At 34.8% G+C, this 25,432-nt stretch overlaps 1 protein-coding gene across 1 annotated transcript in view; it reads right to left on the bottom strand.

The window, feature by feature from the left end:
• Window positions 1-24,859, bottom strand: part of FAP (fibroblast activation protein, alpha) — a 38,732-nt gene extending 13,873 nt beyond the window's left edge. Inside the window, exons 1-18 of the mRNA XM_010146874.1 lie at window positions 24,637-24,859; window positions 24,087-24,171; window positions 17,872-17,967; window positions 15,897-15,991; window positions 15,675-15,749; window positions 15,429-15,481; window positions 14,264-14,336; window positions 12,503-12,623; window positions 11,882-12,036; window positions 10,773-10,876; window positions 10,311-10,446; window positions 7,140-7,184; window positions 4,934-5,038; window positions 4,774-4,844; window positions 4,111-4,164; window positions 3,660-3,784; window positions 2,419-2,466; window positions 398-496 (exon numbers count right to left, since the gene is read on the bottom strand). Of these exons, the coding sequence (XP_010145176.1) occupies window positions 398-496; window positions 2,419-2,466; window positions 3,660-3,784; window positions 4,111-4,164; window positions 4,774-4,844; window positions 4,934-5,038; window positions 7,140-7,184; window positions 10,311-10,446; window positions 10,773-10,876; window positions 11,882-12,036; window positions 12,503-12,623; window positions 14,264-14,336; window positions 15,429-15,481; window positions 15,675-15,749; window positions 15,897-15,991; window positions 17,872-17,967; window positions 24,087-24,171; window positions 24,637-24,642 (1,546 nt within the window). The 5' untranslated portion in view covers window positions 24,643-24,859. The remainder of the gene's footprint in view (window positions 1-397; window positions 497-2,418; window positions 2,467-3,659; window positions 3,785-4,110; window positions 4,165-4,773; window positions 4,845-4,933; window positions 5,039-7,139; window positions 7,185-10,310; window positions 10,447-10,772; window positions 10,877-11,881; window positions 12,037-12,502; window positions 12,624-14,263; window positions 14,337-15,428; window positions 15,482-15,674; window positions 15,750-15,896; window positions 15,992-17,871; window positions 17,968-24,086; window positions 24,172-24,636) is intronic.
• Window positions 24,860-25,432: the final 573 nt, after the last annotated feature.

Genomic DNA, 25,432 nt, shown 5'->3' with positions numbered 1-25,432 from the left:
AACAACAGTGTATGCAAGCCAATATATTGTGTAACACACGAACAGCAGTTTACTATTTTTTTAATATTTTTTTAAAAAATCTTTTTTTAAGATTTTGTTATCAGCATAGTATAATTTTTTTACAAAATATTTTAATACTTTACCAATAGTATTAAAGAATTCTTTAACAAATTGCATCAAGAAGCAGAGATGTATTTGAACTATTATTTTACTGAAAGAGACCCTGCGCCACAGACAAATTGGCTGTTGTCTTAACAGGGCAGAACCAGGCTTCTTCTTCCCAATCTGACAGGCTAACAAGTTTGTTCTACAGAAAGATAATTCTTACTATAACAAAATGAAGGCAGAATATTAAAATAGTAGGAATAAAAAGTATAAAAAGATGTCCAATTCTTACTTATACCATCCACTTCAAGTTTATTAATTTCTTCTTTCGGCAGTTTGATCTCTTGCAAAGCAGACTGCAATTCCCTATTGTCTTCCAATACTCTGAGCTCTAAGTAAAAGAAATGCCTGAATTATTAACCAATTTATTGCTAATTCCTCTTAATAAATTAAGATTCCTTTATTTTATGTTATTAGAACAGAAAGGAAATCTGAGAAATTTTACAAGCAGGGTAATAAAATCAACTCAGACACTTCTAAGTGGGCCTGATCACATAGCTAAATGAAAACAAGGCACTGGTATTATATGACACAAATATTCATTAGATTTTTATAGGGTGTACATTTTGCAATGCAAATAATTTCATATGTTGCCTCTGAGTATTATGGTCCTGGATGTTATGAAGAAATTCCTTTCTCCTGCAGAGCCTTCATCCCAATTTTGTAATATGGTGGGAGCTGGAAATGCAAAATTCATTCCATCATGCAAAACGCAGTCCTGTATCTGCTCTCTTGCTTACCACAGTAACTCCAGTTTAACCTCTGAGCCCCGTGGGCAATATTGTTGAGCACATAGATGGTTGGGAATATCTTGTTTCTGGGCTAATACAGGAAATTCAGCTTCTTAAGGGGTTTTGGCAGACCCTTGCTAACCACTGTAAAGTATACTCCTACACAAGGATACTAGACTTATCATATAACTGTCTTTAGTAAATATATTAGTTGGGCACTTTGTTGTTGGCCACTTAGCTGCATTTCATCAAATTCATACTTTGATAAGGAAGTAGTAGGGGCCTTTGATACACACACAGTCAAAATGAATCATGGAAAACAGAGTTATGACAATGGCTTAAATATGAAAAAATCCATGTGTTAGCTGTATTTAAACTTTTAAACCCATTTAAACCTTCTGCAAAATAAGTACCAGATGAACACAGTGTTTTTATAGCAGAATCGCAATAGACACGGTGACCTGCAAACATTTTTCAGTGGTTCAAAACTAACGTGTACCAATTCCTATTGGAGTGAAAATAATCTTATGTTGCAATTTATTAACTTCTACATAAAACATCACTTATTAATTTAGCTTAACAATATTGCAGTGTTTGTCTTCCTCATCGTTTTATGTGTCTTCTGGTCAGACAGTACCCAGTTAATAGTGGGTTATCAATACAGGCTGAACTATAAGGAATCTGGCATTAGAACTTCCAGTGAGCTTCCACTGATTATTGAGGAAGGAAAGGGAAATGACTATGACTGTTTTTTTACAGAACCACACTAGTTTTCATAACATTTCAGAACCAAGGACTTTAGGCTGGAGAAGAATTTTTAGGGAAAAACAAGGGACAGGGAGAGAAAATTCAATGCAGAGTAATTAATATTTCAATGGTTAGCAAATTCCTGCTTGTCCTGCTTGCAAACAGTCTACGTAAAGAATGAGGGCTCTGAATTTTTCTTGCTGGAGTTCCCATTTTGTATCAATAATTACACCTTGTCTGAAGCAGTTATTTGAACCAATCATCTGAAAGAGCTTCTGCTCTTCCCTGACATCTCTGCCAATGGCTGAGGAGCAAGTCACTGATCCAGATTCTAATTAGTACACTACAATAGCTCAAACTGCAAATTCTAAATAGTATACTGTTGCCTTTTGCATAGGGTAGGGCTACTTCATGAAAAACCAAAGTCTTCAGTTCATCCAAATGTAAAAGGAATAATTTGGAAATCACAATAATGTTTTCTACAAAGTTTAAATCAATATTTGGTAAACAAAGAGTTGCTGATGTTCATTGCATCTATAGTGTGTAAACAGGAAAAACGTAAGAATGCTACAGAAGTGCTGGGACTCAGGAATGAAAATAAAAGCATCAATGTTTTCATAGGCATTTGGATTTTACTAACTAGCAAATCCAGAAAACACTAGATATCTTCATAACAAACAAGATGAAGGCTTCTTGATCACAATCCTAAATACTCCATTAGAGGATCTGTCTGAGAAAAACAATTGTTCAGAAGCAGGCAGGTTATTTCCAGTACCTCTATCACCGTTGTTCTCAAAAAGAGTAGAAATGGGAATCCCGGGACCTGCCATAAGAATAACAAGAAGCCAGTTTATAATTTGAAGCTGGAATTTGGTGATGGAGTGTGTATCACATTAACAGTAGTAACTGACAGGTGTTAAAGAGCTCAAAGTTGATTCTCTGTTGTATAATCCACTAGTCCCTTCTGCACAAAATACATAAGGTACTGTGTGTACATAGACTTGAATACATACAAGCATTGCTTAGCAAACATCATAGAAGTAACTTTAAATCTACTAATAGACTCTTCCTGCCTAGAGATGAAGTGACATCTAGTTAATACCTGAGATGCGATTACATAAGGCGAATGCAGAATTAACAATGTGAAACATTCTTCTGAGAAACTGTCACATCGTATTTGTGAAGGTGAGTGGCTTTCATATGGTGACGACCTTACTGACTATTTTGTGCAAGAATGATTAAAAGGTGTTATTATTTGCTACATTTGCTTCTCTGCTCAGCGGAAGTTCTAAGGAACTCTTCAGGTGATCAGTCAGTGCAGAATCAGAACAACAGTAAACTTTATATGAAATACGCAAAAGGAAAACCTTGGATATTTTTCTTCCCTTATTTTAGGTTATGACCTCACTATTCTTTGATTACACCAATGGATGAAACCTCAGATCACTGAAGTCACCTGTCGTTTCAATAGAGCTAAGACTTCATCTGATACTTCTGTGCTACAAGTGGTTTCAGTGATCATACAGCTTGATGAATTGAATTTTTCTTAGTTCCATTATTAAAAATGTTCTCAGGTAGTAAATATCCAACATTTTCTTTGTGGTTAACACAGGTTTTAATAATGTTGATTGGGAAAAATATAGTAGTTTCTCACAGCTAACTTTGATCACATGAAGATCAGTGTGTTTCTAAATCCTGCTCTTGCTCCTGCAAGAAAAAGCATGACTTTGATGAGCCAGATTTTTGTGTTTTGTGTCACGAAGGACTTTCACATTTTTGTTTTTAATTCTAAAAATCCCATGTTTTTTATTGAAAAAGTAAAATAATATAGAGTGAAAATATTTCTATTTTCTAAAACATTTGGACATGAAAAAGTTTCTTTCTGGAAATCCCTCCTGGTTATTGTGATATTTCTATGACTAATCTAGCTGTCATTTGGGATGATCAGTATTATCTATGCCTCTGATAAATCTGAAAGAAAAACTGATTATATGTTTGCTCCCATGTGATACATACCGTAACAGATCAAGGCATAATACTTAGAATGTTCACTGAACCTTGCTGTATAATACTGGCATCTCTTTTTCCTTAAATTGCAAGTAATACATTGTTTTCTGATAGGTTTATTTCCAATACTGATTCTAGGAGAGAAATAAAATAGAGCAATATTTATTTTGCTACAACTAACTTCACACATCTGCCTCATTCTAGAACATAGGCACTGTACTTTCAGAACAGTTTAAAAATAAATGTTTTCCCTTTTTATCATTGTTTTTTCCCCAAAAGTATATTTAAACTTTAGATGCTATTTCTCCTCAATTCTCAGATATAATCTGAGATCAGGATTTAGTTAAAATAGCTCATGAAATTACACTTTAAACAACCTGAAGCTAAATTATTCTACTGACAAGTCCACACCTATCTTCTATGAACTGAGTATCATTAAGATAATGTTGATAACACTTACTTGTAAATATTTCTTCTTCCTGGATAGCCTTCAAATTCATTGCTTGAATAGAAGCTGTAAATTCATTTATATGTTAATAAATAATCCATAAAGTGATGACCTATGAACCAGCATCAAGATGAACAGCTGTCTTGGAAGTTAACTTAGACTTTTTGAAATTTCTGCATGTGATGGAAGAGTAAGTTAAGCTTATATAACTTTCATTTAATAAACCTTAGCTCTAACTCTGTTTAGATGATAAATAAACCATGTAAATAGGAGTTCTATCTTAATTCTCATGAGGTAATCCCTCCAATTGTGTAAGCTTTATCTATCTATCTAGTAACCTGAATGAGAGACCATGAAAAGACAGTCGATTGAATTGCCAAATTGTATGAGGGTTAACCACTTGCTTAGATTTAAGTATTTCTAAATAGGTCTCTCCAAGATGGGTGACTGAAAAAAATAGAAAAATGAAGGTAATTTGCAAAGAATCTTCCTTAAGTAAACCAAGTTTGTAAACCTGTACAGTGCCTTTGCATACAGATTTATTGTGGATTCATTCAGATACAAACCAAATTATAACTAGGTATAACTTGATGAGTTAACAAATGGTGTTGCAATGATTAAGTGCTGCTTTTACTGACAACACTCACAACCTGTTCTCTTCCTCATGATACTTACATTGCATCATTTGTTACTCTGAAAATATATATTGCCTCCCATTCTCCACTTGTAATTTGGATTGCATTCTCCTGTGAAGCAAGACATGTAAGTTACTGAATATTGTAGACTTATTTCAGGAACTTAGAGTAAATCAATGTTGAAACTTTGCGTGACTTACCACAGAGCCATTGATGTAATGAATATGCTTATAGCCATTTTTGTCACTAAAGATTTTGTAGTATGAACTGCTGTCTGATGTAAAATATGGTGTAGAAACAAAGAACTGAAACAATGGAAGAAAAATGGCAGATGAGATGTAAGAGTGTCCAAGCTGTTTAGCTAATTACAGTACACATACTAAAAAGTAACAAGACTATTTAATCAGTTCAGATGGGACAAAGTAACATTGCACAAGTCTTTACTGTGATATTCAACCTCCCAATCAGTACACATTACAATTTCTAAGCTGTCATGTCAAATTTCTTAAGCTGATCATAGATACATCAAGTAACCCACAAATGCAACACCTCTACTTATGAGTGGAATAATTTGTTTGTATATTCTGAATAGTCTTTCTTCAGTAATTTAAAAATATGTAGAGTTGATTTTTAAAAACTAAGTTTCTCAATAAAACTAATGTTCATGAATGGTTGCAGACTGAAAATTCTGTGGACCACAGTGTCTGGCTGATTCGTTGCGCAAACACAGCACTAAGCAAATGGGTATCTGAAGTTTCCTATACTATTCCACTAATTAATTTTAAAGAACAGATTATCCCAGATAAGAACATTCAACTCTTTCTCCCTTTCACCTATGTACTAAAACTGTCAGTCAAGGATGAGTTACTGCAACCGTGAGTTTTATTTTCAAAATATGAACACAAAAAGATGACCTGCAAACATTTCCATTCTATGATGATGGTTTCAAACATAGCACCTAACATTCCTGAGTATGACTTTTGAATAATACCAACCTAAACTTGACTAAAACCTGTGACCAGAAGCTAAATTGTTCTGGAGCCTGCTTCTAATATTCCCAATGCTTGAATTCCCATAAAGGCTAAAGCAGGGATTTATGCATGTGTGCATTTTCTTTGGTTCTAATAAACACCTGTCATCATAACCTCGAGAAGAGGCAGAAAAGGAAGGGACTAAGTGAAATAACTAATCCTTGTAAATGTGTAATCTTAATTTCAAATAGAGATGCCTCTTAAATTGTGTGCTGAAAATTGAAACTCCCAGTTAAGTCCACTGCAGGTTATTCAGGCACAGTGAATTCTGCTAACTTCATCTGCCTGAGGAGTAAACATAAGCAATAATACATACTCACTGTTAGAATACATAATTGTAAATACAGATCTCATGCTCTTACAATTTTCTTGCAGGTTATTTTTTTCTGTGAGTTCCCAAAAATAGGTATTATGTCTCTTTCAAGATAAAGGTAGTGAGATAAAGGGTAGAGAAAATCTCTTTTGCTTAGAGGTAACTGCAGAGAAGTATCAACAAGGCCAAGTGCAAGCTCCTGCACCTGGGTTGGGGCAATCCCAAGCACAAGTACAGGCTCGGTGGAGAGTGGATAGAAAGCAGCTCCGAGGAGAAGGACTTGGGGGTACTGGTGGACAAAAAACTGAACATGGTAACGGGTACAAATTGAAAACAGGGAGGTTTAGATTAGATATCAGGAAGAAATTCTTCACGGAGAGGGTGGTGAGGCACTGGAACAGGTTGCCCAGAGATGTTGGGGATGCCGCATCCCTGGATGTCTTCAAGGCCAGGCTGGATGTGGCTTTGAGCAACCTGGTCTAGTGGAAGGTGTCCCTGCCCATGGCAGGGAGGGTTGGAACTAGATGATCTTTACGGTCCCTTCCAACCCTAACCATTCTATGATTCTATGAACTACACTTATGAGGGGGTATCTTACCTTGAAGGTTCCTTCCTAGCTGAAGATGTGCAGGACTTGGAACTAAAACTGTGTTTTGAATGGACAGGTTTTATTCTTAAAATGCTATGGTATAACTGATCTTATCTCTTGCCCTCATGACATGAGAGAATTTTACATCTATCCTTTGTCTCTAGGATGCTTCTAACAATTACACTGCAGTATGAATTTGCCTCTTTTCATTACTTCTCTCCCTTCAGTGTAGTATCTAATCAGCTGGTCTAAGATTTGCTAAAGGAGACAGAAAAATTGTTTTTAACTCAGAAAGCAGGTAGCCAGATATTACGCCTAAAACAGCATTAAGTCTCAATCCTACAGTGCAACAGTTTTAAGCAGTAGTGTTGTATGAGTCAGAATGGTGTTTCATGTTTCAAAACACTGCTGTGAAGATGCAGAAAGCTACAGCTTTTCAATAAACCAAAACAGAGTAGAACAAGAAAACCTACCCCGCCTGCCCATCCTGTTTGACTTTCTTCTACGTGCTGCTGATTCTGAAAACCAAAAACAAATGTACACTCTTTAAGAAGGTCAAGAATGAGTTTATGAAGATTCAAAACTTTCAAATAAAAGAGAATGTATAAGAGAATTTTAGGATATCTCTGTGCAGGTTCAGGGACTTGAAGGTTGTCAGTGGTAAATAATATTACTGTATTAATACCATTATTTTAGTTAAAATATTATTTCTTAACAGCAGTCATCAGAGCTAAACAAAATCTGAAGTAATTGTTTCAACCTTGTGCAGCATTTCCACTGAAAGCAAGAATTAACAACTACTTAGTCTCATTAATTTTTCAGTAAAATAAACAAGTAAAATAATTTCATGAGTAATAATATTAAAAATCTCTGTTGGATTGTCAGCTGGTTCGTTTGATGTATTTAATTTCAAAGCTGGGATGTCAATTTATAACAATGGATAATGTGACTACTAGGTACATCTTTTAAATATAAAACCTAAAACCACAAGCCAAATACTTAAAGTACATAGAAATCAAGTGTCTCCATATTTGTTCCTCAGGTTAGAGACATTAAAGGGCCTGATTTTCAACACTTTTAAAAAAATCTCGCAAATAACATATTTAGAAAGAAGAATTAAGATAAAAATAATGAAGCCAGCAAAAATCACCCGGATTATTATATCCTGAGACTATGAATATAAGTTTAGGAGGTCTTAACTCCTTGAAACATTCTTAAAGCTGATTTTAAAGAAGACATATACTGAGCATAAATGGATCAGTACCTCCTGCAGCTAAAGGTGCTTTTACATTTTCAGTTATGTTTTACTTAAAAAGTTTCTGGTGCATTTTCCATACTTTCCCAAGACAACGTAATCTCATTAGCATTCAGAACCATGCTTTCTCCCTTTCAACTTAGTTCCTGAAAAGTGACGAGCAAAAGTTGCAGGTACTTGCCCCATAGAGACTCTTTAGTACTTTTAAGGGCTCCACTGAGCTATTAACCCAGATGATGGGTTTTATTTCTTCTGTGATAAGAAAAATGGGATGTATTGTTTTATATCTGCATTCTAAATTTATTTTCCTTTCTTTAAATTAAGGCTTATATCTTATGACACAGTACATTTAGGATATATTTAACTTCTCTCGTGTGAGTAGTCCCATTGACTTCCACGGGATTCTTCCGTGTATTAAAGTACTCAGATAATTTCATTAGAGAACTGGCATCTTTATAGGAAATCCCAATTTCACAAACACATGCCTACCTTTTACTCACATGAATAGTTCCACTGAAGTCATATTGCTTCCTATGGTCTATTCACATGAGCAAAAACTTGAACACATGCACATTTTTGATGAATCGACACTTTAGGAACAGCTTGTAGATTATATTTTGTTATTATTTTCAAGTAGATAAAACCTAGCACATTTATTGTACATTAGAGTCTCAATTTGAAATCAACAAGAGAACTATTTTTGCCAATGGAAACATACAGAGATACACTTTCTAACGGCAAATAGAGCTAATGCAGCACTCCCATCTGTTCACACTCCTTCAATTGGCCATTTGTGCAAACTTCAATGTGATAAAAGCATTGTATCACTGTATAAATATAGAATTATAGAAACGTCAGTAGTGACTCCATAAATAAGGTTTCATGGAGAAATGCAATTAAACAAGGATCATGAACACAGTCTTGCAAGATGTTAATTGTTCTGGTCTGGTTCCAGCAAAGCAATTAAGCACATGCTTAATTTTAAACACATAAATAGACTTACTGAAATAAATAAAACTGCTTACATGCTTAAAGTTAAGCTTGTGTTAAAGTACTGTGGTGGACAGTGGTAGAATCCTCGAACCCTCTTTTTTTTTTTTAGATTAAAGTATTAGATTATTAAAATTGAGGTTATGTCAAGGTGTGACAGAGATTCAGTGTTAATGTACCTATAAAGTGAAAAAAATACTTAGGAAACACATCAATTGCTGCAGTAAATATGTATTTTGTCCTAATAAATTAAGATATTTGTCTCTGGAAAATTATTCAGTGATAATGTTTTTGAAAGAACAGGACCTTAGCTTCCTTTTAGATTTGCAACAATTGTTGTATCATAGAGGAATAAGAATTTTTTTTCAGCTTGGAAAGGCTGTGTCAGTAGACTCTGAATTTACAATTTATCAGTTAAACAGAACACTTTTATAAGTATTCTAAAGACACTAAATAAGACTACTGTACTAGAGTTACTGAAATTCAGACTTTTCTTTCCTTGAGGATCTATTTAAAATTATCAGTGTCTACAGTTTTCAAGTTTTACAACGTCTTTTAAAGTAATATTATTTTCAGAAAGGCTTCTGTAGCTAAGATCTGTAACTATTTACATAAAGGTATAGATAGCTAGGCCATCCAAGCTACCCTTCTGCTTAACACAGCATGGTTTTATCTCTGAACTGTCTCACTGACAGAATGATTTATTTAAACAAAATGTAGAGCTACTGTTGCAATTAGCCAGAAGTTTTCTTTTCAGATCTGAAAAAGGGATTGTGTTTCTGAAAACTTGCCTGCTTTCCCCTACTGTATGATTTGATAAGACAGAAGAATTTCTCCCTCCTGAAAACTTACCTTACTTTTAATCTGTATGTTCTTGCTACTAATTTAACATTAATCATAAAGGACATGATTTGGTCAGACTTCATATGAAATTTCAACATAGTATAATATGATTTTCTTTAAAAAAAAATAAAGATCCTATATGGTTCCACTTTTAAAGATGAGGAAGCAAGAAGGAACTAAACAACAGTATTGAAAGCTGGTCAGTAGCATTCCTCTTATTTTTGTTGATTTGATTGTGATTTAAGCCTCACTTAAAAATATTTTGGTGATTTTATTTTTTGTTGGTGCAATTAAAACTTTTTAACCTCTCTCCCAGCAATTAAAGTATTGAAAAAGGTATCACTAGTATCTACAAAATGAATGTGATCATACACTTGAAAACAATTATCACAGATGCACAATTATTTTCTAAAAGAATTCAGAGTAAGATTAAATATACTTTGGCAAGTAAGTCAGAGCAACCTGTACATAAGTAGTAGGTGTTAAAATAGCTATGCAGATGGATTAACAAATGTTTATTTCAGCAATGTTAAATTTATATTTCAAACTTTATTACCTCTGGACAGTCCCAAGTATTTGAATTTTCTTTGAAGTCACACATAGCTGAGACTGAAAAATTCTGGACTCTCTTTAGCCACTGCACACAGAATCGAGTATCTGTTACCCAAGTAAGCCAAGTAAAATAGTGATCACTAAAAAATGAAAGAAAAAAAGAAAGGAAGGGTGTTTATTAAAGAACACAAATACAGAAGCACTGCTACAGATTGTATCCCCTATATTGCTCTGTGGAAGACAATAGCAAAGCTTCATTGTCTTAGGGGTGTTTTTTGTCCTTTGTAATGATGTATCATATGGACAGATAGAACCAAAATACAACATTCCTAGTTAGCTTCTGATCCATCCATGAATATGCCACTCCACTGTTAGAAACTGATAACAACTCAGAGGTTCAAGCATTTAAAACAAATAGACAAAAACTTTTTTAAAAAAAGAGAATAAATACTTGAGGGCACACTACCTGGATGCTATGACTGCAGGAACTGGTACCTCCTTAGGACCAAATGCTGCAGCGTTATTCGTATCGACAATAAAGACTTTAACAGTGGGATTTTTAGCCCCAGCCTTCAAAAAAAAAAAAAAAAAAAGTATCAGTTTATTCAAATCAGGCTCTGAACAATTCAGATCAAGGAAAATTCCAACACCTTTTGCAGAAAAGGAGATAGATTACAAAATATGTATTCAGTTGAGTATAATAGGGCAAATGTGGTCTTACAGGGTCTCGAGTGACACTACAGCCGTAGTACATAACTTACGCATCACTTCATATATAAAGAAGAAAATTTTTTTAAAATTTAGTGCCTTTCTATACAGAAAACTTGCTTGATGGGAGCCAGCATTCTATTTGCAGTGCAGATCTTTCTTTGCAGCACACACTACACTGTGTGTACCCTAGCTGTGAAATAAAATGGTTTAGCTTAAACTGATCTTACGCTTGCTTATTCATTGCATACATCATTAGGTTTTTAATTCTCTTCCATGTATGGTCTAAACCATCCAGCTTTACTTTGGAACTGTAACCCAGCTGACAGGTGAGTAACTTCTTAAGATACATTAACACGATCACTTGCAATCATATGAACATGACAAGAGCCAGGAGAGCTCTCAAATACATGCTGAAGAAAGGCCAACCCAAAACCTTCTTGCCTTAGATCTAGCACCTGAAAGCAGATAAAATCCAAAGCCCCTTGAGATCAAAAAGCCCTATGAAGAGTGCAACTGAACTAAGCTTTCATAGCCTTTATTTTTCAAAATAAAAAAATCTAATAATTCATTTACTGTAATGAAAAATAACAACTGCATACTTAACACATTATAAGCAAACTAACTTGAAAAAAGCAAGACTTTTTACTTATGTGAGTAATGTCATTTATTTCACTGATGCTATTAAATATCTACGGTTTTGAATGTACTTATACTTTTCAAAAGTTGGCCTAAGCTTGTTTTCTTTCATTAATTTAGGCCACAATGGATTTAATCACCGTAATACAACCATTTTTAAGTACAGTTAATTTTATCATTGTCATAAGTCATTTCTCAACAGAAAGTCAAAAGAATGAGAAAACATACCTTTGGGTATGGGATAATTATTTTTCTAGGGTACTGGTCCTCACCAAAATAGGAATATTCAATAACTGGTATGTCAGAATCATTAAATTGTACGTATGCTAAATACTTTCCACTTGGAGACCACCACAGTGCGTATTTTGTCGCTAGCATTTCCTCTGAAGAAAAAAAAATATTTGTAAGTTTATCATTGTATAGCAATACAACTCAGTTCTGAAAGGCCTTAAGAACTCTCAAAGCAGACACACAGATCCCATTTAACTCATTGGGGTTTTCATGTGTGCATGCGTTGATTTTTTAAATTTTTTTGATGCACCAAAGTGCCACATTTTCATCAAAACTTCCATTAAAGCTGAATTCTTTCAGCTGAATTCCTGAGCAGCAGAAGGAAACCCAGTTTGTAAAGTTCTGGTATGTATAGTTTGAGTAATAAAAGACCCAGGATTTTGGTTACACACTATGAATACAAAATGCAGTCACTATATGGCTAAAGAGATATGGAAATGAAGTAATTCTCAGGGCTCTAAATGTATTATCACAGATATTTTTAAATGGATTGTGAGAACCAGGTAAGCTAAACAAAGCATTTAACATGTTAATCTTTGCCCTTGAAGGTTTACTTACCTTCATAGACCCAGTCAGGAATCCCATTAAATATTTCACTCTCTTTTCCATCACTAGTTATTTTAATTGGTGCCTCTCTTGGACTTTGTTTCAAATAAATATTATTCTGATATACATAGACCTAAAGACAAGAAAGTATTTCTTAAAGGCAACAATAACAAGGGTTAGAGTAAGATCTTCTGCAGTCAATGCTCTTACATTATACCAACAGGAAGACATAATGAATACAAAATGGGAAATAAACCCTACACTAAAGACCTTTGCAAATTCTCTAAGAGTAGGTACCTCACCTATAGTTCTGTACCTAAAATTCTATATTCATCTATGTCAGAATAATTCCTGAACAACTCCTATGATTTAAATAAACTTCAAAGGATTCTGTGCCTACCTTTAGTGCACAAAATCATGAAAACAAAATATTTGCATCTTATTCAAATTGCTCTGTTTTTTAAGAGACTCTCAAAGTATTATGTGACTTTTCCTTTTGGTTCCACCAAAAGAAAAGAAATACAAATACATAACGACTAAAAAGAAAATTAATTGAACATCTCTAAACCTGTCAAAAGGCCTAGGTGATGTGAGACAGGACAAAAAAGGGTTTTACTTGATCTGGGTTGGTTTGTTTCTTTCTAGTAAATTAGTTACGAGAAGAGAGTTCTTGCAAGAAATGCTTGCAGGCCTTGGGTATCTCTAAATTTCAGTCAAATGAATGGACATGTGGTTAAGAAATCACACCAGAAACATAATTTTCTTATAAAATTCTGCCTTCTGAAGCATTTGTTAGCAACATCACTGTAACATTTTAACTGCTTTAAATGAAAAAGAAAGCAACTCCTTAAATTCTCAGATACAATACAATGCCTGTTGCATAAAAATGTTACAGACTATTAGTACTAGGAAGGTAGGAAAATATCTTCATTGTGTTCTGTCTTCAGAATTATTCATAAAGAAAATAACAATATTTAAATTAATTGAGAGAACTAATAGTCTTCTAGAACATGGAAAAAATTATGTAATAAATTGTCCTTTTGTATTTAGCCCACTCCCTGGATATTTTCTGAAACTAGTATGATGTTTAAATTCTGTTTCTTGCACATATATTTTGTCAATACTGGATAAGTAGTGTAAAAAAATTAACTATTATTCAGCTGTTACTTTGGAACCAAGAATTTAAAAAGTTTATAAACTTGTTCCTATATTCAGTAAGTTTATTATAATTACTGAGAAGTACATATTTAGCTATCAAGTAGCTATTAAATTAAAAAAACAAAACAAAAAAAACCCCAAAAAACCCCAACCCCACAAAAAAAAAAAAAATTTTGTAATAAGAATCCAGCAGCCATTTCCTAAGTAAAACATTTAGAAAATATTTTAAATACTACATACTAGTATTTAAACTAGTAGTTTTATACTAGTAAAAAATAGTATAAATTAAGTAATAGTAAACTCATGTATTATACACTGTCAAAGGAAATACATTGGTTTTCAGGCCTTGAAACTACATTTAATCCTGTATATAATTACTGGCTGGCAAACTGAAACACATAATGCAGTTGGGAATAAAGATTGTTCTATGGAGACACAGACAAGTTGAACTTTAACAAGTTAAAATTCTTTTCTTTCTCACTCTTGCTCATAACCAAGGTTAATATACACAGGCCTGTCAAAAACATGGCCTAACAAAATAATAACCAAAGGCAAATAAAGGTCTTTTAGCCAAACAAAGCAAAATGATTCCACTGCTTCATTATCGTTACTGACCAATTTGTGTCCAACGGGTGACCAGGATATATACTGAATTTTATGTGGAAGCGGATTTTCTGTTACAAAACCACTAAAAAAAGGAAAGAAGTTGAGATGGGTTTTTCATGCACAGTGCAAATGGATCATTATACTGTACATTCATATAAAATTCATGAAGGGCTATATTTTCCAACTTCTTTTTGTTTCTTGAGCAATGCAAAATTAAGGCAGGCAGTGAGACATGCAGTAATGTGATGGTGTGCATTAGTGCTGGTAACGGCTTGCAACTCAACCCTTTGAAAACATATGTAACAGCCTGAGAAGCCAGCCTTACCTCTTCCTAAATTCTGCACGAGCATCTACAGTCATTTGCTCTATCTGCATTACAGTCTCAGTACGTTACTGGTAAATGTGAAATCATGTTATAGCATGCTGAAGCAAGCATAACAGCAGCAGTTACAACATTTAAGAATCACGACACACATGCAGTACCTCTTCACTCACATTAGCTTGCAGCAAGCTTTTTCTGTCACCTTGAGCCAACAGTTTCCCAAGAATGGAGCAGCTCAGTGCAGCCCCTGTTGCTCACAACTAAAAAGCATTTGGTCATGCTGCTACTTCTGGTGTAGAAAGGTGACTGGAAGGCAGATGCCCTCCTTTGAACTTGGGTGGAAAGATAAGTCATTTGGAGAGAGACCAAAGGCCATGGGAGAAGCTGTAAAGTTTTGAGGAATGCAAGATGGACTTGTTACAAGATCACTGGAGCACTAACAGACGTGAGAGTTTTAGGAAAGCTAAAGATTATATCAAGCATAAAAAGGATGAATTAGACAACAAAATGGCATGGAGGTATCAGGTGTGAGACTGAAGTGAACTCAAGCAGCCAAGATAGGGTAGGAGAAAATTACACAAAGAAGAAAAATAGATGAGAATCTTGAACAGTGAAAGTTTTAGGGCATGAAATATAAACCAGTCCAGATACCTGGAAGATGAGTAGATGAAAGGACTATATGATTTTTCTTAGAGGCCATTTTTTTCAAGCAAGTAATTAACCTGACAGATTCAGGCAAAAGCAAAGCATGGTGGTAGTCACATTACTGTAGAGTTTTTCAGTGAAAATGCTTGCAAGCACATCACTACAGAGTGTTCACCATAGTTCCTTGTAAGAAATATCAGGCCTTACCCATATATGAGATCATAAATGTGATATGATGCTGTATAAGAGTATCTCCAAAGCTGCAAAAATTAAGCAAGAACATACTATTATTAACTTGGAAAAAGATAATCTAGTTAAAAATAATCAGCTGCCTTTTCATACCATACCCCTTTATCAGCAAAGTACCAAGAAAAATTTATCCATGGCAATCATAATCAACAAAACACTAAATGAAAGCAAACATTTTATTAAGAAATACATTAAAATAATTACCTTTGAATAATTGCTTTCCAGAGCTATGAAATATTTGTCTGATGACAACACATAATTTGAGGCATTAACTTGTTTCTGAAAGATTAAGAAGTAGATTAGATGCTAGTAAAAAAACTTTAAATAAGGATTTGTTGACTTAGGTTTTAATCCACTCACTTCTAAACCGGTACTTGAAATGCTACTGCGTTTTGCTGCCTTTTTATTGCTTGAGAAGGTACGTACCATTGTGCTGTTAGTCATGATGGTAGTGGGGTAGTTCATTTCAACATTGTAAAGAATAATATCATCTTCTGCAGACTGATGAAGATATTCATTATCTTTATAAACAAGATAAAAGGGCTGTTACCTTGCACAGAAGATACTATAGAACAGATGTGTTTAATAAAGTATCCATACTCCTGTCAGTCAATAGATTTTGAGCAAATATATTTTGGCATCTACATAAAAAATGCTTTTCTTTTAATGATACCAAGGTACAGAGTTATCAACAAATTGTCTTCAGGGTTCTTGAGTATGTTCTCAAGATTACACACTGCACACAAAATCAGCTAGTTAATGTAATTATTACATGTCAGATTTTATTCTCAGTAATGTCTGATCAATAACACCAGGGACAGACCCACAAGAAGGTCAGTATCAGACATCACACTGTAAATATTTTAAAGGAAACATTTGAGATCTTTGCTTATTATTTCATCAGAACTTTCTCAATTTTACAGAATCCACAGGTAAAAGCAGTGCCATATAACTGATACAACATAAATGATTCTGCCCTTACTTACACAGGCCCTACAAAGCGAGAGTGAGTGGCCTTCAATGAGAACAGAATTTAACCTATGCTAGATCTGAGCATAGTTTGGAAGAGAACGAACATCAGAATTTTAGTATCACATAATTATTTTTACTGCCTTAACAGAGAGGATTTATATACTTGGTGTAGCTAAACAGAGAGAGGTTTCAACAGTTTAAAAGCAGCCTGACATATTGTATAAGTGTTAATTTTTAGGACATTAGATCCCTGGAGGATATTTTGAACACACTTTTATGGTCTGTGTAACAGCATTTATGGTGATCTCAGGCCTCCTTAGGAAAAGATATTCAATTTTAAATCCTTGCTTCAGAAGAAAAGTAGGCATATGGAATGCTGTAGACATGATTATCTATGAAATCTATGGCATGACTTTTGCATGAGTTTTGTCACTCAGGGGAAAGATAAGTGAGAAGGATATAAAAAGAGGAGAATATTAGGCTTAGGTGATATGCTGCCTACATACTTCAGACAGAATTGTAACAAATGGTGACCTAATTTGTTGATCGTACAAGTGATGTCAACATACTTCAAATTGTTAATTATAAAACATTGCTGCTAGCAATGTCCTGGAAGGCTCCAGTTCTGTTCTAAAATTGCAGGTTAAAACTATCTTGGTAATACTCCATGTGAATGGTACCGTGTTTCTTGTCTTTAGTCAGATAATAATAATTGCTTGAGGCAGTGCATAGATGGAAGTGATAAGAAGTGCATGTACTAGAATGTAATCCAATCCATCTCAAGCCTTTTGGTGCTACCACAATTCAGTTATAACGAGACAAGTATTTCAGCCACACACAGACACATATTAACTTCATGTCTTTATCTTCTCCCTTAAGGAACTTGCTTAGAAACTCAACCTTATTTTCCATGCAATGCATTGGAACTCAGGAATTTCAGCAGTGTCAGCATTTCCTTAAATGAGGTAAGAACAGTTGGGCTCATTGCAGAGCTAGGTACTACTGGAAACAAAGAAGAATGGGGCTTGTAAGACAGGTAGCTCAATTATTATAATCGGAAAGCAAAAAAGTTCTGTGACAAACACAAAAAGGGAGATTGCTTAAGAAATGACTGACAGTGACATATTGCTTTCACTTGCTGCAATGAGTATGACAGTAAAAGAAATACAACACTGAAGGCCTCTGTAAAATTATAGTTTATACTTGACTCAAATATGTCTGTTGAAATATCATCTACCTGGAATTTCTAGAATGACTGACAGAAAATCAAATTTCAACCATAAGTTTTGACTAGCAGATTGTTTAATTTCATAGTTAGCATCCATTCACAGTGAAGCTGGAAGTAAAATACATTTCTGAGTCTATGTAAACCAGTCTGGAAATACATACTAGAAAGGCTTATGTATGTTTGAGAAAAGGTTTTACTTACCAGACACCCAATATGGAAAAAATGTTTTATATTGGAAATTTCCATTCAAATAATCCTCCAGTGTAAGAGCTCTGGGAATATCATCTGTGTTGACAACTAAGAATAAGACAGAAAGTTGCTTTTAATGCAATGCTGTGAAGTGGGAAAAAAAGCCCCAAAAACAAGATAAAAAAAGGAGATCTAATTACTAGTCCAACATTTCCTTTTTTCTCTATTTAGCAACAGGGAACAGTGAGAATAGCATAATCCTGGAGGTATGCATAACATAGGCCCAGCAGAAAGGTAAGTTCTCTGTCACTGTTCTGATAAGGTCATTCACTCAGACATATTTACTTGTAGAGCCTGTGAGTCTACGAAAAGTGTTTTCTACACAAAGGACAAATTAAAGTTTTTTAAAGCATGGGTTTCATGAAAGTGTGTGGTACATAGAGACAACTGTTCTAATAAGGCCCACACATATTCATCACACAGTCAAACAGCAGGATGTGCATACAAACCCCTATGCCAAATTTCATAAGTGCCTCATCAACCGGTGTTAGAAGATGGATATAAGGCTTGCAAAATAATCACCATCCATATATATTTCTTAGTAGCCACATGAAATAGATAGATGAAGTTATCCAGGTAAAAATGCTGAAAAGTAATGGATGAGTGAACCCAAACTTCAACTTTTTTATGCTACAAAAGAAAATTAGTAATGATTAAGGAGAGAAGACATGTACCCTAATATTTGATTCCTAAGCAGATCAGATAGTCACATAAAACCAACGCACAAAAATGTGGCTGGTTTTGTGGCTCTTGTCTATGTTCCTTCCCAAAGCTAAACATCTAAGCTAGGGCAGTTTTTAAACCCAAAATTTAATGACAATCAGCTGGTGAGAAGAGGGTAATGCTGAAAATGCTGGCTTGCTAAATGCATGGAAATTAAAAATTCCATTATAATAATGTCATAAAAAGCCAAAAAGAAAAATTATGCAGTTCACAAGAGAAATTCTAAAAATATTTAAACCTCAAAAGGCACAGGAGCATTTCAGACAAAGGCCAGTTTTTACATTTCAGCTTTTAAGTCTAGGCATTCTGCATTCTATGCTTTTCTCCTTTAAAATCAAAGGGACTTTTGCCATGGTCTTCAGAGGTAGTGGGGATGTCACTCTGCAGCCTAGTAGATCTCTGCCACTTCCTTTGTTTGTTCCTTCAGAGCTCTCAGATGACAGCCAGATAATCAAGATGACTCGTTGCCCTCTGGTTTCATAACATGCTCCATCACTTCCTCATTACAGCTGCCCTCTCTATTAAGATCACACTGACTGTCTGGAAAATGTTCCTTCATATTCTCTTCTATGGTACTTTGTAATGATAATACACGTTTTCTTCTGCTAAGTTACTATTACTTACTGTACAATACACATGTCAGATTAACTGTTTACACTAGCCTTCTCTGCACTAATGCAGAAAAAAAGCTGTCATGAGAAATAAAACCGAATGCCAATTCATACGCAAAAAAATATCAGTATAAACTCTGAACTAGCAATATGTCCAGAAAATATCCCAAGAAGTTCAATAGGAAGTTAACTCCTCTTGCTAATACCATGACTGTATATTAGACATCCTTGATATCAAGACAATTTAAAAAAAAATTAAAGAAATCATAGAAAATAATTCCAAAGAATAATCCACCTCTATTTATATTGAGTGATGATTGCTTATCACTAGCTTTCAGTTTAAATTCTCAAAGTAAATATGCCTATTAGCAAATGAAATTCACTGTTGAGATCTGTTTCCATGGCTGTGTGTATAGAAGGCTTAAATTTGAAGTCCTGTTCAGTACCTTAATCTGGTAAAATTTCTTGGTTCCTTCTCTCAGCTTAAGAGGGTTTTTCACTAAAAAGACAAGCAATATCACAAATGTCTCATCTCTGGTCTAATTTTCACAGCTCTAATTTAAACCCTTATGCTGTTAGACATCTCACTCTTACCTACTTAATATTCTGTGATAATTTATTATGACTGCTAATGATTTTCAAAATGTGTCCATTCCTATCTGAATTTCTATCAGTGGACTGTAAAAAATCTGAACATTACTATTTCTTGATTACTTACAATTTTGAATGCTTGTTTCCAGGCAACAGAAGATATATTTAAATGCCTTAATTAAAAGCGGCATCTTCAATTGTTTCCTATAATTGTTGCTGATTTTTTCTTCTGTAACTAAAGATTGGTTCGACAAAAGTATTCAAAATCTCTGCTCACAGAAGAGACATTAACATGAAAAGTACGTTACATGTGTGCAGCACTATAAAGCCGTTGATTTGGTAGGCTTGGTAAGTTCTTTTGTTGTGTTTCATTTCTGTCTTAAATAACAAAGATGAAAAAATATGCCCAGGGACAAAAAGGAAGCAAATAGCAGAGCCAACCACAGAAATGAAAGCTTACCAAATTTCAGCTTTGCTCTTTTCCCCTCACCATGCCATTCTCTCAGTTTTAATTCTTTGTGGTCCACTTGCATTCATTTACAGGGTGCAGTTCTGTATTTCTCTGTCCACTGAATTGGTTATTTAGCTTCACAGTGTAATTTGCTTTATTATATATTCCATGATCATAATTACTCATGTATTTGACATACATGTATAATTGTGATAAAAGCCTGTAGGCATCTATTAGTTGTCACTAGCTTTATGCAGATACCTTCTCCTTTACTGTTCAGTTCATTGTTGTGTGAGCTCAATAAAACACAGAACTCAGAACTTTCAATTATGTTAAACTCACATTAACTTTATGCATACCAATACATCACTGTCAAACTGTGTTTGTATTTTGAGGATTATCCCTATTCAAGGATTGGATGTGGGTACACCAACACAACCGTTGCTTTAGATTTCATAGCCCTGCTGCCTCATTCTACAACATTGTCTAATAAGAAGACATATAAATTGTGTCTCCTCTTGCCAAATTAAACCAAGCACATCTAATAATCAGAAAGTATTCTGGTTTCTGTACTTGTTATTTAATATATGTAGTTGTATGTAGGTATTTTATATGCATTTAATATATATGCATTTTCATCTGTATATTATTTAGCATCCACTGCTATACAGCAAATAGGTGACTTGCCAAAAGAAAACTGGTTAGCCTCCTGGGACGGCCAGCTTGCAGATGGTATTATATTCTGCTTCTGGACGAGAATGTCCATTCTCATCTTTGTGGGCTGATGCCGAGTAGCTAAAGCACGAACTCTCTTAACGTGCATGACAACTGCCTTCCACTTGAGGAGACCACAGCCCAGTTCAGCATCAGAAATTAAAATCGTCACTTGCCAGTTTTGATAGATGGCCAAGAAGATAAGGATTTCTCTTTATTTCTTTTTTAAGTCAAATATCCAGGAAACCATTTGAATTAGAAAGCTGCACCATCTCCAGCTGAATTCAGGGCCAGCAACTGAATTCCTGACTGGAAGCATTTTTCTTCCACTCCACAATGATAGAAGCCACAGTTTGACTTTGAATTGAAACACAGGGAGGCATTTATTGAATAAGAAAATGTATTTGGCTGGGGTGTAGGAAAGAACACCACCAGTTCCTAAGAAATTGGATGCTCACTACTTCCTGGCTGAGAAGTATGCCCTATGACTTCATCTGCAACATCAAAGAACCAAGGTCTTGGTCTCAGGCCTAGGTCAAGTGCACAATGGGAACAGAAACTTTGACAGACAGAAGAAAATAATAATTTGGAGCTGAAGCAATACATTCAGTTAACTGTAACTCTGCCTGTGGTTCTGCTATTGCTTTTCAACTGGAGGCAGGTATTTTCTTTCTTGTTTATACTGCAGAAGAACAGGACTAGGTACACCACTGTACAAGTGAAAAGAAGCTTTCTGAACTGTTTAGAGCTGGGTCATCACAGTAAAAGTAAATCACACAGCACATTCCTAACTCAAAGAAATGTCAGAAAAAAAGTCACTAATTTCTTAGGCTAGCATATTTAACTATATTGAGATTGCCTGCCTTGCTTTTCTCAGCACCAAAGAAATTGTGTAATAACTGCAACTAAGTATTTCCCCCTTAATATTCTCTCCAAACAGAAAATCGTTTACCAGTATCACTTTTGAGAATTGTTTACATTTTTATACTCTTCCATGTGCAAACCAAAACCAGCTATCATATTTTGAGAAATCTAAAGAACATAAAATTACTAGAAACTTAGCAGACAAAGCCAGAACTACGTATTTCTTCAAGTTCATTCAGAATTACAGATGACATTTCTGTTTGCTGATTTCTTAAGCAGAAATTTAGTCAGCTTTTGTCTATACATTTCTCATATGCAATTATTTTTTTTTCCCTAGATTGCAACCTCCTTCCAGTAAAGCAGTAGTAACGGTGGAATGTACAAACATTCCATGTCTGTAGCTATTTCCTGTCTGTCTTCAACTTGAAAAATCTGTACCTGCAAAATTAATTTATATTTCTTCCTTTTACAACTGATTAGCAGAATACTAAAAATTCAAAAAGATTTAGGTATTTAAACAGAAACTGTAGCACCTGCAGTTCCACCCAAGAATAAGAGGCCATAATCCAACATGTTCAACATAATTGTGTATTCCACAATTGTCTAAAATGCTCCTTCAAAAGCATCCTGTAAAGTAAGATAAATTCTTTATCATCCTAGTGGATCTAAATTTCATGTCTGATGTGACTGAGTACCAAGCTGCTGTTCCAAGAAACGATAGAGCAGAAAAGAGTTCTTTTTAACGGCTCAGATACTGAAGAGGCTCAGACCAAGACCAATGAGCTGGTATGTGATACATTCAGAAGGGAACAATATACTCACTTCCTCCTACTGTACCTTCCATGATCTTTAGTGACTTCTTCACTGATCCTTGGTCTCCAGCCTCTTAGTTTCCTCACTGCTCTTTTTAATTTAAATCTCATAAAAATATTCTGCCCTGTCTTAACATGGAGATTTGGTATGACTCGATACCATATATTTATGTAGTAATGAAAGCTCAGATTTGACCATGCTTAAGGTGCCAATTTTTTTGCTGGCTTATCATTGACAGTAAAAGTCAAACCTATCACTCTGAGTTGGTATCTCTTCCCAGCACTGCCTCCCACCCCGATATAATCTATCCTTATATTCCCATGCTGCATAACAGAACCAACCCTAATGGCTTCAGAAACCTCTAACGCCTCTCTCAATGAAACAACCCATAATAACCATATTCCATAGAAATAGCAGGTAGGAAAGAGATTTTACCTTTCACAAACCTGGCATATTAACTACAGGACTTAACTTTCACATGACTTAAACAGATAGCTGATTTTATAACATTTAGTTGTAAATGCAAAACTGATTTCTCCATCTCAGTCACTCTGCCAACACATGAACAAAGAATAATAGGAAAAAAAATCCCTTTAAATAGATACTGCTACTGGAATATAGGCTTTTTCTTACTATTTTATTTATTTCAGAGTGAATATATTTAATTATATTCAATTAATCTGCTATAGGGAAAGGACCATGTAAATACTTATATTGTCCTTACTACACCTCTCAAAGAAAAAAAATTACCATCAAGGCAGTGCTGCTCAGGCTCTAAATTTCAAACCACATTCACTTCAAATTTTACGAGAGGACTTGGCAGACGACACAGTGTTATTTACCTACAGCTGGCATAATAATACTAGGGCAAACTATACAACCCTGCTTTTTACAATGCTGATTTCAATTTTCAAATGCAATCTTAAAAATGTTCACAAACAATTCATCACACCCAACCGACAACACAACATTTCACTTTTAATTTGATAGAGAACTTCTGTAATTATTACACACTATTTAAAAAAAAGTTAAGTTCACCAAGCAAAAGGAAATTACTAACAGTTTGTGAGAGTCTCCTAACTCCTAACAGAAAGAAATAACATAATATGAGAAGATCTGAGAATTATGTTTTCAGTCCTGCCTAAGAACATTATATATCACACACAATAAAGTTAATTCAGGTGCTTTTCACTTCAAGGAGTTCCTTGTTTCAACATCTGCTGGCATTTCAATCATACCTTCAGGATATTTCAGCTGTCAGTACACTTTTGTAACGTGATAAAGACATAACAATTCTGACAGGACAACCCTAATCATGATTTCACAAACTTTTATGAACTTTAGAAGCCACAGTAGCTAGAGATACTGTTTTACACTACATTAGGTTACAAATGCCTTACCTCTTGAGGGATGCAGTATAATACACAAAAGTAATAAGGAAAGCAAAAGGCATATAACCACACCAAATATGATTTTTAGCCGGGTCTGCAGGACAGAAACAAACAATAATTACTTTTCTAATATTGCCTGAAGCACGCTTCTGTGACTTGTACATAATTAAATCCTCCCACCCTCTCTAACTGCTGTAATCCGTCCAAGTAACAAGCAAAAATGTCTCTGCAGTATATTTGAAAAGACTTCCCTTTCCTTTTTCTTTAAAACAAATACTTCCACATCAGAGCCTGGCCTCGTGCAAAAGCTGACAGCTTAAAACAACAGATGTAAATATTACCAAAAGCAGCATACAGACCTTCATTTTCCTGCTGTATTCTAAAAGAATGTAAGTTCTCTCTTCTGGGTGTTGGTCAGTGGATCTAGGAGAGGAGTTTGAAAAGGCAGTGTCTGTTTTCACATTTGGAGGCCAATACTTCCACATCAGAGCCTGGCCTCGTGCAAAAGCTGACAGCTTAAAACAACAGATGTAAATATTACCAAAAGCAGCATACAGACCTTCATTTTCCTGCTGTATTCTAAAAGAATGTAAGTTCTCTCTTCTGGGTGTTGGTCAGTGGATCTAGGAGAGGAGTTTGAAAAGGCAGTGTCTGTTTTCACATTTGGAGGCCAAAACTCTGTTTTTTTTTTTCCCTACATAGTTCTGAAAACTTTGCCAAATTTCAAAGGGTTTCCATAAAATTAGAAGCAGGCTTTCAGGGAAGTTCTTGAACCAAAAATGGACAGTGGGTGGCTATAGGGGTGGTGATTACATACTTCCCATCGATGTAAGCTGCAACCAACATCTGCTTACACTAACTTAAGGGTTTTATGACTCAACAGTTACTCGATACGTACTGTTTTTCTCTGAAAAGTATCTACTGTATATTTTGGCAATCCTCACATTCTTGGGACATAGTCATGACCTCTACAGAGAAATGAAAAGAAAATCCAACAGCCTTGTTTATATCTAATTCACATGTTTACTTTCTGAAATAATAAATGATGGCACAGGAATGCAAAACAAGAAGCTGAAGCAGCGATCATTTAACGTCTTCCACATGTGGGAAAAATTCCTGTTCTCCTCAGAAAACTAAGAACTTCTACAGGCTATGTAACAGAGCTTAGCAAAGTAAATATCTACTGGCCCGGTGCAAATTCTGAGACTGTGCTTAAACCACCAATTGCTCGTATTTTTATTTAGCTCAGTGACATGAGGTCAACCGAAAAAAAGGAAAACTCGACACCACCGAGTCCAGTTACATAAGAGATCCCTCAGCAGAGAGGAGCCGCTCGAAAAGGGAAGTACAAGTAT

This window comes from Eurypyga helias, unplaced genomic scaffold (genome assembly GCF_000690775.1).
Source record: "Eurypyga helias isolate BGI_N326 unplaced genomic scaffold, ASM69077v1 scaffold31352, whole genome shotgun sequence".
NCBI classification, from domain to species: Eukaryota; Metazoa; Chordata; class Aves; order Eurypygiformes; family Eurypygidae; genus Eurypyga; species Eurypyga helias.
Note: the sequence above shows the minus strand (reverse complement) of the source record. Positions and strands in the feature narration are given on the sequence as shown.